The sequence below is a fragment of the Oncorhynchus kisutch genome, linkage group LG3 (assembly GCF_002021735.2).
Source record: "Oncorhynchus kisutch isolate 150728-3 linkage group LG3, Okis_V2, whole genome shotgun sequence".
In the NCBI taxonomy this organism is placed as follows: Eukaryota; Metazoa; Chordata; class Actinopteri; order Salmoniformes; family Salmonidae; genus Oncorhynchus; species Oncorhynchus kisutch.
In genome coordinates, this window is record NC_034176.2 from 9,754,372 (window position 1) to 9,769,511 (window position 15,140).

The 15,140-nt window shown below is 42.6% G+C and overlaps 1 protein-coding gene across 2 annotated transcripts in view; it reads right to left on the reverse strand.

The window, feature by feature from the left end:
- The window catches only part of unc5ca (unc-5 netrin receptor Ca), a 326,512-nt gene that overhangs the window by 41,548 nt on the left and 269,824 nt on the right, over positions 1-15,140 (reverse strand). For both annotated transcript variants that reach the window (XM_031817173.1, XM_031817172.1), the window contains 2 exons: positions 13,396-13,587; positions 3,552-3,899 (listed from right to left, as the gene is read on the reverse strand). In XM_031817173.1, coding sequence (XP_031673033.1) covers positions 3,552-3,899; positions 13,396-13,587 — 540 coding nt within the window. The remainder of the gene's footprint in view (positions 1-3,551; positions 3,900-13,395; positions 13,588-15,140) is intronic.

A 15,140-nucleotide genomic window follows, 5' to 3' on the forward strand; every position in this document is an offset into this window, starting at 1 on the left:
TCTGTATATAACTACTGACCCTGGAACTGTCTCTGTATATAGCTACTGACCCTGGAACTGTCTCTGTATATAACTACTGACCCTGGAACTGTCTCTGTATATAACTACTGACCCTGGAACTGTCTCTGTATATAACTACTGACCCTGGAACTGTCTCTGTATATAACTACTGACCCTGGAACTGTCTCTGTATATAACTACTGACCCTGGAACTGTCTCTGTATATAACTACTGACCCTGGAACTGTCTCTGTATATAACTACTGACCCTGGAACTGTCTCTGTATATAACTACTGACCCTGGAACTGTCTCTGTATATAACTACTGACCCTGGAACTGTCTCTGTATATAACTACTGACCCTGGAACTGACCCTGTATATAACTACTGACCCTGGAACTGTCCCTGTATATAACTACTGACCCTGGAACTGTCTCTGTATATAACTACTGATCCTGGAACTGTCTCTGTATATAACTACTGACCCTGGAACTGACCCTGTATATAGCTACTGACCCTGGAACTGTCTCTGTATATAACTACTGACCCTGGAACTGTCCCTGTATATAACTACTGACCCTGGAACTGTCTCTGTATATAGCTACTGACCCTGGAACTGTCTCTGTATATAACTACTGACCCTGGAACTGTCTCTGTATATAACTACTGTCTCTGTATATAACTACTGACCCTGGAACTGACCCTGTATATAACTACTGACCCTGGAACTGTCCCTGTATATAGCTACTGTCTCTGTATATAACTACTGACCCTGGAACTGACCCTGTATATAACTACTGACCCTGGAACTGTCTCTGTATATAACTACTGACCCTGGAACTGTCTCTGTATATAACTACTGACCCTGGAACTGTCCCTGTATATAACTACTGACCCTGGAACTGTCTCTGTATATAACTACTGACCCTGGAACTGTCCCTGTATATAGCTACTGACCCTGGAACTGACCCTGTATATAGCTACTGACCCTGGAACTGTCCCTGTATATAACTACTGACCCTGGAACTGACCCTGTATATAACTACTGACCCTGGAACTGACCCTGTATATAACTACTGACCCTGGAACTGTCCCTGTATATAACTACTGACCCTGGAACTGTCTCTGTATATAACTACTGACCCTGGAACTGTCTCTGTATATAACTACTGACCCTGGAACTGACCCTGTATATAGCTACTGACCCTGGAACTGTCTCTGTATATAACTACTGACCCTGGAACTGTCCCTGTATATAACTACTGACCCTGGAACTGTCTCTGTATATAACTACTGACCCTGGAACTGTCCCTGTATATAACTACTGACCCTGGAACTGTCTCTGTATATAACTACTGACCCTGGAACTGTCCCTGTATATAGCTACTGACCCTGGAACTGACCCTGTATATAGCTACTGACCCTGGAACTGTCCCTGTATATAACTACTGACCCTGGAACTGACCCTGTATATAACTACTGACCCTGGAACTGACCCTGTATATAACTACTGACCCTGGAACTGTCCCTGTATATAACTACTGACCCTGGAACTGTCTCTGTATATAACTACTGACCCTGGAACTGTCTCTGTATATAACTACTGACCCTGGAACTGACCCTGTATATAGCTACTGACCCTGGAACTGTCTCTGTATATAACTACTGACCCTGGAACTGTCCCTGTATATAACTACTGACCCTGGAACTGTCTCTGTATATAGCTACTGACCCTGGAACTGTCTCTGTATATAACTACTGACCCTGGAACTGTCTCTGTATATAACTACTGTCTCTGTATATAACTACTGACCCTGGAACTGACCCTGTATATAACTACTGACCCTGGAACTGTCCCTGTATATAGCTACTGTCTCTGTATATAACTACTGACCCTGGAACTGACCCTGTATATAACTACTGACCCTGGAACTGTCTCTGTATATAACTACTGACCCTGGAACTGTCTCTGTATATAACTACTGACCCTGGAACTGTCCCTGTATATAACTACTGACCCTGGAACTGTCCCTGTATATAACTACTGACCCTGGAACTGACCCTGTATATAACTACTGACCCTGGAACTGACCCTGTATATAACTACTGACCCTGGAACTGTCCCTGTATATAACTACTGACCCTGGAACTGTCTCTGTATATAACTACTGACCCTGGAACTGTCTCTGTATATAACTACTGACCCTGGAACTGACCCTGTATATAGCTACTGACCCTGGAACTGTCTCTGTATATAACTACTGACCCTGGAACTGTCCCTGTATATAACTACTGACCCTGGAACTGTCTCTGTATATAGCTACTGACCCTGGAACTGTCTCTGTATATAACTACTGACCCTGGAACTGTCTCTGTATATAACTACTGTCTCTGTATATAACTACTGACCCTGGAACTGACCCTGTATATAACTACTGACCCTGGAACTGTCCCTGTATATAGCTACTGTCTCTGTATATAACTACTGACCCTGGAACTGACCCTGTATATAACTACTGACCCTGGAACTGTCTCTGTATATAACTACTGACCCTGGAACTGTCTCTGTATATAACTACTGACCCTGGAACTGTCCCTGTATATAACTACTGACCCTGGAACTGTCTCTGTATATAACTACTGACCCTGGAACTGTCCCTGTATATAGCTACTGACCCTGGAACTGACCCTGTATATAGCTACTGACCCTGGAACTGTCCCTGTATATAACTACTGACCCTGGAACTGTCCCTGTATATAACTACTGACCCTGGAACTGTCCCTGTATATAACTACTGACCCTGGAACTGTCTCTGTATATAACTACTGACCCTGGAACTGTCCCTGTATATAACTACTGACCCTGGAACTGTCTCTGTATATAACTACTGACCCTGGAACTGTCTCTGTATATAACTACTGACCCTGGAACTGTCCCTGTATATAACTACTGACCCTGGAACTGTCTCTGTATATAACTACTGACCCTGGAACTGTCCCTGTATATAACTACTGACCCTGGAACTGTCTCTGTATATAACTACTGACCCTGGAACTGTCTCTGTATATAACTACTGACCCTGGAACTGTCCCTGTATATAACTACTGACCCTGGAACTGTCCCTGTATATAACTACTGACCCTGGAACTGTCTCTGTATATAACTACTGACCCTGGAACTGTCCCTGTATATAGCTACTGACCCTGGAACTGACCCTGTATATAACTACTGACCCTGGAACTGTCCCTGTATATAGCTACTGACCCTGGAACTGTCCCTGTATATAGCTACTGACCCTGGAACTGTCCCTGTATATAGCTACTGTCTCTGTATATAACTACTGACCCTGGAACTGTCTCTGTATTCGTATTATTTATATTTCTCATGTGTTTTTGTTCTATTTGACTTGTTTTTATAAATGTTTTATTGTACAACTGCATTGTTGGGAAAAAGCAAGAAAAGGCATTTCACTAGTACACATAAACACTTGAAACAGGTACACGTTACAATGAACACAGGGCTTGATACAATACATTGGATTGATTGAGTACCTGAGTTGGGCACAATGAGGTGTCCTCCCTGGGAGTTGAAGGATCCTGCGGCGGTGCAGGAGGGGTCTCGGGTCCGAGCCAGGCTCTGGTTACGCAGGTTCATGTTCTCACTGTCCAGCAGGGACTGGGTGACCTTAGGGGACAGCTTGGAGGAGAAGTCAGACAGGTCTTCCGAAGGAGTGACCAGGCCAGAGGAGTTGTACACCTTGATCTTCAGGTTGGGCAGGGGGTCCAGAAGGGGCGAGTTGGTCATGGGGATCTTGTCGGACACGTCGTGCAGGGCGTAGACGGGGCCGCGGTACATGGCCGCAGCGTTGGTCAGGTCCGGGGGAGCGGTCAGCAAGTCAGCTGGGGGTCAGAGGTTAGCGATGATTGATAATACGTTTTGTCAAATTCCAAATGTACATTTAACAAAATGTGTTATTTAGACGTGTAAATCAATAACAAATTATGTTCAAAATAATAACCTGGTTGATCAAGAGCAGACTGCATCAGGAAGTCTGTACCATAGGTTTATATTTCGGGAATTATTGTCTCAAAATGTCTAATCACATAATGGGTCAAATGATTCAGTTACATTACATTACAAGTCTTATTGGATGACGCATTTTCTGTACAGGGGACTTTTATTAAGAGCCCCGACACTCGGTCTGAACATTAACACTGATTGCTAATTAATATGCAGCTCGTTAGCAGACACACCTGCTCTGAATGTGGCAGTTGATTAGGCTCTGGGTTAAAGTTTCCTCTAGGTACAGATCTAGGATTAGCTTCCCCTCCCCTAAATGCAAACATGAACCCTTACTGAACATCTCATCAAATGTCTACCCAGACTATTTGCATTGCCACCCGCCCCCCCACACCCTCTTCTACGCTGCTGCTACTCTCTGTTATTATCTATGCATAGTCACTTTAATAACTCTACCTACGTGTACATATTACCTCAATTACCTCGACACCGGTGCCCTAGCACATTGACTCTGTACCGATACCCCCTCTATATAGCCTCCACATTGACTCTGTACTAGTACCCCCTGTATATAGCCTCCACATTGACTCTGTACCGGTACCCCCTCTATATAGCCTCCACATTGACTCTGTACTGGTACCCCCTCTATATAGCCACCGCATTGACTCTGTACTAGTACCCCCTCTATATAGCCTCCACATTGACTCTGTACTGGTACCCCCTCTATATAGCCTCCACATTGACTCTGTACTGGTACCCCCTCTATATAGCCTCCACATTGACTCTGTACCGGTACCCCCTCTATATAGCCTCCACATTGACTCTGTACTGGTAACCCCTCTATATAGCCTCCACATTGACTCTGTACCGGTACCCCCTCTATATAGCCTCCACATTGACTCTGTACCGGTACCCCCTCTATATAGCCTCCACATTGACTCTGTACCGGTACCCCCTCTATATAGCCTCCACATTGACTCTGTACTGGTACCCCCTCTATATAGCCTCCACATTGACTATGTACTAGTACCCCCTCTATATAGCCTCCACATTGACTCTGTACTGGTACCCTCTCTATATAGCCTCCACATTGACTCTGTACTGGTACCCCCTCTATATAGCCTCCACATTGACTCTGTACCGGTACCCCCTCTATATAGCCTCCACATTGACTCTGTACCGGTACCCCCTCTATATAGCCTCCACATTGACTCTGTACCGGTACCCCCCTGTATATAGCCTCCACATTGACTCTGTACCGGTACCCGCTCTATATAGCCTCCACATTGACTCTGTACCGGTACCCCCTCTATATAGCCTCCACATTGACTCTGTACCGGTACCCCTCTATATAGCCTCCACATTGACTCTGTACCGGTACCCCTCTATATAGCCTCCACATTGACTCTGTACCAGTACCCCCTCTATATAGCCTCCACATTGACTCTGTACCGGTACCCCCCTGTATATAGCCTCCACATTGACTCTGTACCGGTACCCCCTGTATATAGCCCCCACATACTGACTCTGTACCGGTACCCCCTGTATATAGCCTCCACATTGACTCTGTACCGGTACCCCCTGTATATAGCCCCCACATACTGACTCTGTACCGGTACCCCCTGTATATAGCCTCCACATTGACTCTGTACCGGTACCCCCTCTATATAGCCTCCACATTGACTCTGTACCGGTACCCCCTCTATATAGCCTCCACATTGACTCTGTACCGGTACCCCCTCTATATAGCCTCCACATTGACTCTGTACCGGTACCCCCTCTATATAGCCTCCACATTGACTCTGTACCGGTACCCTCTGTATATAGCCTCCACATTGACTCTGTACCAGTAACCCTGTATTTCGCCTCGCTATTGTTATTTACTGCTGCTCTTTAATTATTTGTTATTCTTATCTCTTACTTTTTTTATAGGTATTTTCTTAAAACTGCGTTGTTGGTTATGGGCTTGTAAGTAAGCATTTCACTGTGAGGTCTACTACACCTGTTGTATTCAGCATTTCACTGTAAGGTCTACTACACCTGTTGTATTCAGCATTTCACTGTAAGGTCTACTACACCTGTTGTATTCAGCATTTCACTGTAAGGTCTACTACACCTGTTGTATTCAGCATTTCACTGTAAGGTCTACTACACCTGTTGTATTCAGCATTTCACTGTAAGGTCTACTACACCTGTTGTATTCAGCATTTCACTGTAAGGTCTACTACACCTGTTGTATTCAGCATTTCACTGTAAGGTCTACTCCACCTGTTGTATTCGGCGCATGTGACAAATAACATTTGATTTGATTTGATTTAGCGGTGAAAATGCAAAACGGACCTAAGATCAGTGTCTAGGGGCAACTTCACCATACACCGTTAAACCGGAAAAAGCAGAGCCTCCATAAGAGGGCATCATTTATCTACCTCACCTGTGGTACAGTATATCCATAAGAGGGCATAATTTATCTACCTCACCTGTGGTACAGTATATCCATAAGAGTGCTTCCATCATTTATCTACCTCACCTGTGGTACCGTATATCCATAAGAGGGCATCATATATCTACCTCACCTGTGGTACTGTATATCCATAAGAGGGCATAATTTATCTACCTCACCTGTGGTACAGTATATCCATAAGAGGGCTTCCATCATTTATCTACCTCACCTGTGGTACAGTATATGGAACAAACATGCAGGTTCAACATATTTGTTTTCATTGAAATACAATAGTTGCTCTTGAATGAGATTTCCTAACTCAGTGGAACCAATGGAATTGTCCCAAAGGTGCAAACTCCGACCATGAGGCACTACAGAGACTTGATGAAAAGCTGAAAGCATTCGAAACCAGGTATGATCTCATCATACCTGAACATTCGTTAAACATCAATTCCTTTGTCTGAGTCTGTTAGTGTATGGTTCCATCCATCATCTTTGGCAAGATACGGACAAAAGACGCTGGTAATATACCAAATAGCACCCTATTCCCTATGTAGTGCACTGCTTCCATATGGACCCTGGTGAAAAGTAGTGCACTGCATAGGGAATAGGGTGCCATTTGGGACGTACAAGCTAATAATCCTGTTTCCATCCACAGTAGGAGCTCGTCCACTACTTTAGTTTGTTTGTGAAACCCTGCACACCGATCTGACCCTCACCATCTCTCCCCTCCTCCCTCTCTTACTCTCCTTCCTCACCACCCCTCCCTCACCATCCTTCCCTCACCAGCCCTCTCCTCCTCCCTCCCTTACCCTCCTCACTCACCATCCCTCCCTCCCTCCCTCACCATCCCTCCACTCCACTCCACTCCACTCCTCCCTCCCTTACTCTCTTCCCTCACCAGCCCTCACCTCCTCTCTCCCTTACTCTCCTCACTCACCATCCCTCTCCTCCCTCACAATCCCTCCCCTCCTCCCTCCCTTACTCTCCTCTCTCCCTCACCATCCCTCCCCTCCCTTCCTCTCTCCCCTTACCTCCTCCCTTGTTTCCTTCCTCCCTCTCTCGTTCCTCCCTCATTTCCTCCCTCAATATCCCTCCCTCATGTCCTCTTCTTCACCATCACTCTGTCTCTGTCCTCTTCTTCCCCATCACTCTGTCTCTGTCCTCTTCTTCACTATCACTCTGTCTCTGTACTCTTCCAGCCAGCTCATCTTTCCGCCAATTCACACCCACTGAAATGTAATTAACAGGCAACAGACTGCCAAAAGCTTGATGGAAGAGGAAGGCGAAAACGGAATTCTTTATTAATATTAACCTGAGATGAGCCTTCACTAGCGGATTGACATCCTGATGGTCTGCTGATGAAATGTCACCCGGCGCTCAAACACACACACACACAATACGCTGACGACCAAATTGCATTCCATCTCAGATCTCCACTTTTCATTCACACTCTGATTTGAATGTTAATCCGGCCTCTGTCTTCTTCTTCTCTCACCGTAAGAGACCAGGCAGGCAACCAGCAGGGAAAGTTCACAGCGGTGGACTACAGATGCCTCAGTCTAGACGTAAAGGCCACCTTTAGACCAGTGGGAGGGTGAGGGGGAGTCTGGGATTAATAACACAAAGCTGCATGGTTGGTCTCCGACATCTTTTAAATCCTGATCTAATGAGAATTGCCTGTCACGCTGATGAAGGTCACTACCGGTGAGGTCTGGTGTTATCACGTGTTCTCTATACCGGTGAGGTCTGGTGTTATCACGTGTTCTCTATACCGGTGAGGTCTGGTGTTATTGTGTGTTGTCTGTACCGGTGAGGTCTGGTGTTATCACGTGTTGTCTGTACCGGTGAGGTTTGGTGTTATTGTGTGTTGTCTGTACCGGTGAGGTTTGGTGTTATTGTGTGTTGTCTGTACCGGTGAGGTCTGGTGTTATTGTGTGTTGTCTGTACCAGGACTGTACCAGGACTACCTGACATGATGACTCCTTGCTGTCCCCAGTCCACCTGGCCATGCTGCTGTTCCAGTTTCAACTGACCTGAGCCCTAGGACCATGCCCCAGGACTACCTGACATGATGACTCCTTGCTGTCCCCAGTCCACCTGGCCATGCTGCTGCTCCAGTTTCAACTTCCACCTGACTGTGCTGCTGCTCCAGTTTCAACTGTTCTGCCTTATTATTATTCGACCATGCTGGTCATTTATGAACATTTGAACATCTTGGCCATGTTCTGTTATAATCTCCACCCGGCACAGCCAGAAGAGGACTGGCCACCCCACATAGCCTGGTTCCTCTCTAGGTTTCTTCCTAGGTATTGGCCTTTCTAGGGAGTTTTTCCTAGCCACCGTGCTTCTACACCTGCATTGCTTGCTGTTTGGGGTTTTAGGCTGGGTTTCTGTACAGCACTTTGAGATATCAGCTGATGTACGAAGGGCTATATAAATAAATTTGATTTGATTTGATTTGTACCGGTGAGGTCTGGTGTTATTGTGTGTTGTCTGTACCGGTGAGGTCTGATGTTATTGTGTGTTGTCTGTACCGGTGAGGTCTGGTGTTATTGTGTGTTGTCTATACCGGTGAGGTTTGGTGTTATTGTGTGTTGTCTGTACCGGTGAGGTCTGGTGTTATTGTGTGTTGTCTATACCGGTGAGGTCTGGTGTTATTGTGTGTTGTCTGTACCGGTGAGGTTTGGTGTTATTGTGTGTTGTCTGTACCGGTGAGGTCTGGTGTTATTGTGTGTTGTCTGTACCGGTGAGGTTTGGTGTTATTGTGTGTTGTCTGTACCGGTGAGGTCTGGTGTTATTGTGTGTTGTCTGTACCGGTGAGGTCTGGTGTTATCACGTGTTCTCTATACTGGTGAGATTTGGTGTTATTGTGTGTTGTCTGTACCGATGAGGTTTGGTGTTATCACGTGTTGTCTGTACCGATGAGGTTTGGTGTTATTGTGTGTTGTCTGTACCGGTGAGGTTTGGTGTTATTGTGTGTTGTCTGCAATGGCAGAGGAAAACTTGGATGGTTGTGGCATAGCTACAGTACTGGAGCATCAGGAAGTCTGTACCATAGAAATAGATTTGCTAGAATGGACATTACCTTTCAAGATAATGCTATGTGGTTGGTGGACCGGTGCGGCGGTCATATTGACTGTACACCAACAGGAGAAATGGCTGTGGTCGGAGGTGCTTTGGGGCCATTTCTATGGCATGTGCCGTCCCTCAACAGGATGGAAGGAAAGAGGAAAGTCTATCAGAAATGACTAACGTTGAGTATCTGGGCTGGAGAGGGAAACATCTTGATGTTATCAGGGAAACAGAAAGCCATGATAAGAGGAGAAGGAAGTATTTGACTTTCTCCGGGAGGCTAAGGATAAAGTATGTATACTGGATCAGATAAACAATTTCTACACTCTTAGCACCACTCATCACATGTTTTACTCTACAAAAAGAGCTAACTAAGATAACGATTACAGCCATGATTAAATCATGGATATTAATTATGTTACATTAGTGTATATCTAGATTAAATGAGCAGTTAACTAGCAATTCATATTCTTATTAACATACTGAAACACACTGTGTTACTCCATATCACTCTGTCTGTAGAATTATAGCACTTTATGTTACTGTACTGTCTTCACTAGCCGTCACCTGGTGTCTCATAGGACATTTTGGCTTCAAACACTTCTGCTCACAATTGGTAACTACCTAGTACCAAATGGTGCTTTTTGTGGTTGATTTAATGACCCCCCCTCCATATGTAATTCATACAGTGTAACAGTGTTGTAGTACTCGAGTACAGGACTCAGACTTGATTCAGACTCAAGTCAAGACTTCCACGACTCGTGACGCCGACTCGGACCAGTGGTGATTTGCGAATGGACTCAACCGGTTATGTCTTTGTTGTCAGAAAAATATATTTAGCATAATTCAACATACTAGCTGCAGCAGCAACTGTTACCTAGCATGTATTATCTAATTAGCCTTATGACAAGTAGCTTGTGAGCAGGGTTGTGGAGTAACGGATAACATGTCATCTGTTACATGTAAGGGAAAACAAATAACTGGCAACTGTAATCTGTTTACGTTACAAGATAAATATATATCAGAATATATATATCAGTTACAGAAAACAGATATTTTTGAATGATTATGATTGATTACTTCGAGGATTACTTTTAAATTCAGAAAGGATGTTTTCTCAATGACATTCAAATGAGAATTGAAAGGAAAAAAAGGTGCAAATTTAAATTTGTTCCACCTGAGCGACTCAATGAGACCACTATGATGACACACCAAATGTGTTTGATGAATCGCGGGAAAAGAGTAGGAATGGGCTTTTGTAGGCTACAGTCCCAGCTATGTCTTCCAATGGTGCAACTGCTGTAATCTAAAAGTAACTGAATGTAATCAGATTACGTTACTGAGGTAATCCAACAGTTACGTTACCGACTACAATTTTGGACAGGTAACTAGTAACTGTAACGGACTATATTTAGAAAGTAACTTACACTAGGGACTTGGAACTCGACTCGGACTGGAGGTTTAGTGATTTAACTACATCACTGCAGTGTAATAACCATTTATATTACTATGTAATTTCTTAGTAAATACGGGTAATCTATACCATGTCATTTCTTAGTAAGTATGGGTAATCTATACCATGTCATTTCTTAGTAAGTATGGGTAATCTATACCATGTCATTTCTTAGTAAGTATGGGTAATCTATACCATGTCATTTCTTAGTAAGTATGGGTAATCTATACCATGTCATTTCTTAGTAAGTATGGGTAATCTATACCATGTCATTTCTTAGTAAGTATGGGTAATCTATACCATGTCATTTCTTAGTAAGTATGGGTAATCTATACCATGTCATTTCTTAGTAAATACGGGTAATATATACCATGTCATTTCTTAGTAAATACGGGTAATCTATACCATGTCATTTCTTAGTAAATATGGGTAATCTATACCATGTCATTTCTTAGTAAATATGGGTAATCTATACTATGTCATTTCTTAGTAAGTATGGGTAATCTATACCATGTCATTTCTTAGTAAGTATGGGTAATCTATACCATGTCATTTCTTAGTAAGTATGGGTAATCTATACCATGTCATTTCTTAGTAAATATGGGTAATCTATACTATGTCATTTCTTAGTAAGTATGGGTAATCTATACCATGTCATTTCTTAGTAAGTATGGGTAATCTATACCATGTCATTTCTTAGTAAATATGGGTAATCTATACCATGTCATTTCTTAGTAAGTATGGGTAATCTATACCATGTCATTTCTTAGTAAATACGGGTAATATATACCATGTCATTTCTTAGTAAATACGGGTAATCTATACCATGTCATTTCTTAGTAAGTATGGGTAATCTATACCATGTCATTTCTTAGTAAGTATGGGTAATCTATACCATGTCATTTCTTAGTAAGTATGGGTAATCTATACCATGTCATTTCTTAGTAAGTATGGGTAATCTATACCATGTCATTTCTTAGTAAGTATGGGTAATCTATACCATGTCATTTCTTAGTAAATACGGGTAATATATACCATGTCATTTCTTAGTAAATACGGGTAATCTATACCATGTCATTTCTTAGTAAATATGGGTAATCTATACCATGTCATTTCTTAGTAAATATGGGTAATCTATACTATGTCATTTCTTAGTAAGTATGGGTAATCTATACCATGTCATTTCTTAGTAAGTATGGGTAATCTATACCATGTCATTTCTTAGTAAGTATGGGTAATCTATACCATGTCATTTCTTAGTAAATATGGGTAATCTATACTATGTCATTTCTTAGTAAGTATGGGTAATCTATACCATGTCATTTCTTAGTAAGTATGGGTAATCTATACCATGTCATTTCTTAGTAAATACGGGTAATATATACCATGTCATTTCTTAGTAAATATGGGTAATCTATACCATGTCATTTCTTAGTAAGTATGGGTAATCTATACCATGTCATTTCTTAGTAAATATGGGTAATCTATACATGTCATTTCTTAGTAAGTATGGGTAATCTATACCATGTCATTTCTTAGTAAGTATGGGTAATCTATACCATGTCATTTCTTAGTAAGTATGTGTAACCTATACCATGTCATTTCTTAGTAAGTATGGGTAATCTATACCATGTCATTTCTTAGTAAATACGGGTAATCTATACCATGTCATTTCTTAGTAAATACGGGTAATCTATACCATGTCATTTCTTAGTAAATATGGGTAATCTATACAATGTAATTTCTTAGTAAGTATGGGTAATCTATACCATGTCATTTCTTAGTAAGTATGGGTAATCTATACATGTCATTTCTTAGTAAGTATGGGTAATCTATACCATGTCATTTCTTAGTAAGTATGGGTAATCTATACCATGTCATTTCTTAGTAAGTATGGGTAATCTATACCATGTCATTTCTTAGTAAATATGGGTAATCTATACATGTCATTTCTTAGTAAATATGGGTAATCTATATCATGTCATTTCTTAGTAAATATGGGTAATCTATACATGTCATTTCTTAGTAAATATGGGTAATCTATACATGTCATTTCTTAGTAAATATGGGTAATCTATATCATGTCATTTCTTAGTAAATATGGGTAATCTATACATGTCATTTCTTAGTAAATATGGGTAATCTATAACATGTCATTTCTTAGTAAGTATGGGTAATCTATATGTCATGAAATAAAGTGTTACCGGAAAGACATCCCAAACTGAACCATTGCCTAAAGATGCAATGATAAGAGCACAGCTAGAAATAGCCTGGGTACCAGACCTGTTTGTGCTATCCTTCCACTACTGGCATATGACAAGGAGTGGCAAGGACTGTAATAATGGCACAAACAGGTCTGGTACCCAGGCTAAGCTAGGACCTAGTCACCGCCCCACATCCTACTCACCTGAGCGCGCCGTCTTTATATTGACCGACTGGAAGCCTCCGTTGAGGGCTGATGAGTCGATGATGTCAGAGTCAAAGTCCCGGTGGGTTTTCCGGTAGACGAAGAGCGCCACGATGACGGAGATGACCAGACACATTATGACAGCGATGACGATGCCTACGTAGAGCGCCATGTTTTCTGTGCTGGGGGCCGCTGTGACAGAGACACAGAGAGGGAGGGACACAGTGAGAACCTGGGGAGGTTTAAATTAAACCTGATTCATACTACATGGCTGAACTAGGGCTGTCTTGGTCGACTGAGAGTAATCTGTTCTTTCGACCAATCGATTGGTTGAAATTTTAAAACATGCATTTCTCCATATATAGACACTATGTGTTTGAATTAAATCAAATATATGTAGGATACCCCGCCTGATGCTTTAAGCACTGCAATTAAAAATGAAGACACACAAATTACTAAAGAGGGAGCCAGAGATCAATATAGCCTAATCAGAAGAAAAAACCTGTTCCCTACTCGACCCTCCTCCTCCTCCCGCTGCCTGCTGCTGCTGGTTTCCACAGGTTCTGCCATTACGCTCCTGAAGTTGCCCGGAATAAGTAATAGGCTAGCGGTCGGCAACCTTTTCCATTTGGAGTGTCGAGTTATCCTACCATTTCCATTTGGAGTGCTGAGTTATCCTACCATTTCCATTTGGAGTGCAGAGTTATCCTACCATTTGGAGTGCTGAGTTATCCTACCATTTCCATTTGGAGTGCTGAGTTATCCTACCATTTGGAGTGCTGAGTTATCCTACAATTTGGAGTGCTGAGTTATCCTACCATTTCCATTTGGAGTGCTGAGTTATCCTACCATTTCCATTTGGAGTGCCGAGTTATCCTACCATTTGGAGTGCTGAGTTATCCTACCATTTCCATTTGGAGTGCTGAGTTATCCTACCATTTGGAGTGCTGAGTTATCCTACCATTTCCATTTGGAGTGCTGAGTTATCCTACCATTTCCATTTGGAGTGCTGAGTTATCCTACCATTTCCATTTGGAGTGCTGAGTTATCCTACCATTTGGAGTGCTGAGCTATCCTACCATTTCCATTTGGAGTGCTGAGTTATCCTACCTTTTCCATTTGGAGTGCCGAGTTATCCTACCATTTCCATTTGGAGTGCCGAGTTATCCTACCATTTCCATTTGGAGTGCTGAGTTATCCTACCATTTCCATTTGGAGTGCTGAGTTATCCTACCATTTCCATTTGGAGTGCCGAGTTATCCTACCATTTCCATTTGGAGTGCTGAGTTATCCTACCATTTCCATTTGGAGTGCTGAGTTATCCTACCATTTGGAGTGCTGAGTTATCCTACCATTTCCATTTGGAGTGCCGAGTTATCCTACCATTTGGAGTGCTGAGTTATCCTACCATTTCCATTTGGAGTGCCGAGTTATCCTACCATTTCCATTTGGAGTGCCGAGTTATCCTACCATTTGGAGTGCCGAGTTATCCTACCATTTCCATTTGGAGTGCTGAGCTATCCTACCATTTCCATTTGGAGTGCCGAGTTATCCTACCATTTCCATTTGGAGTGCTGAGTTATCCTACCATTTCCATTTGGAGTGCTGAGTTATCCTACCATTTCCATTTGGAGTGCTGAGTTATCCTACCATTTCCATTTGGAGTGCTGAGTTATCCTACCATTTCTACTGATCTGCATGCTAGTTATCCTACCATTTCTACTGATCTGCATGCTAGTTATCCT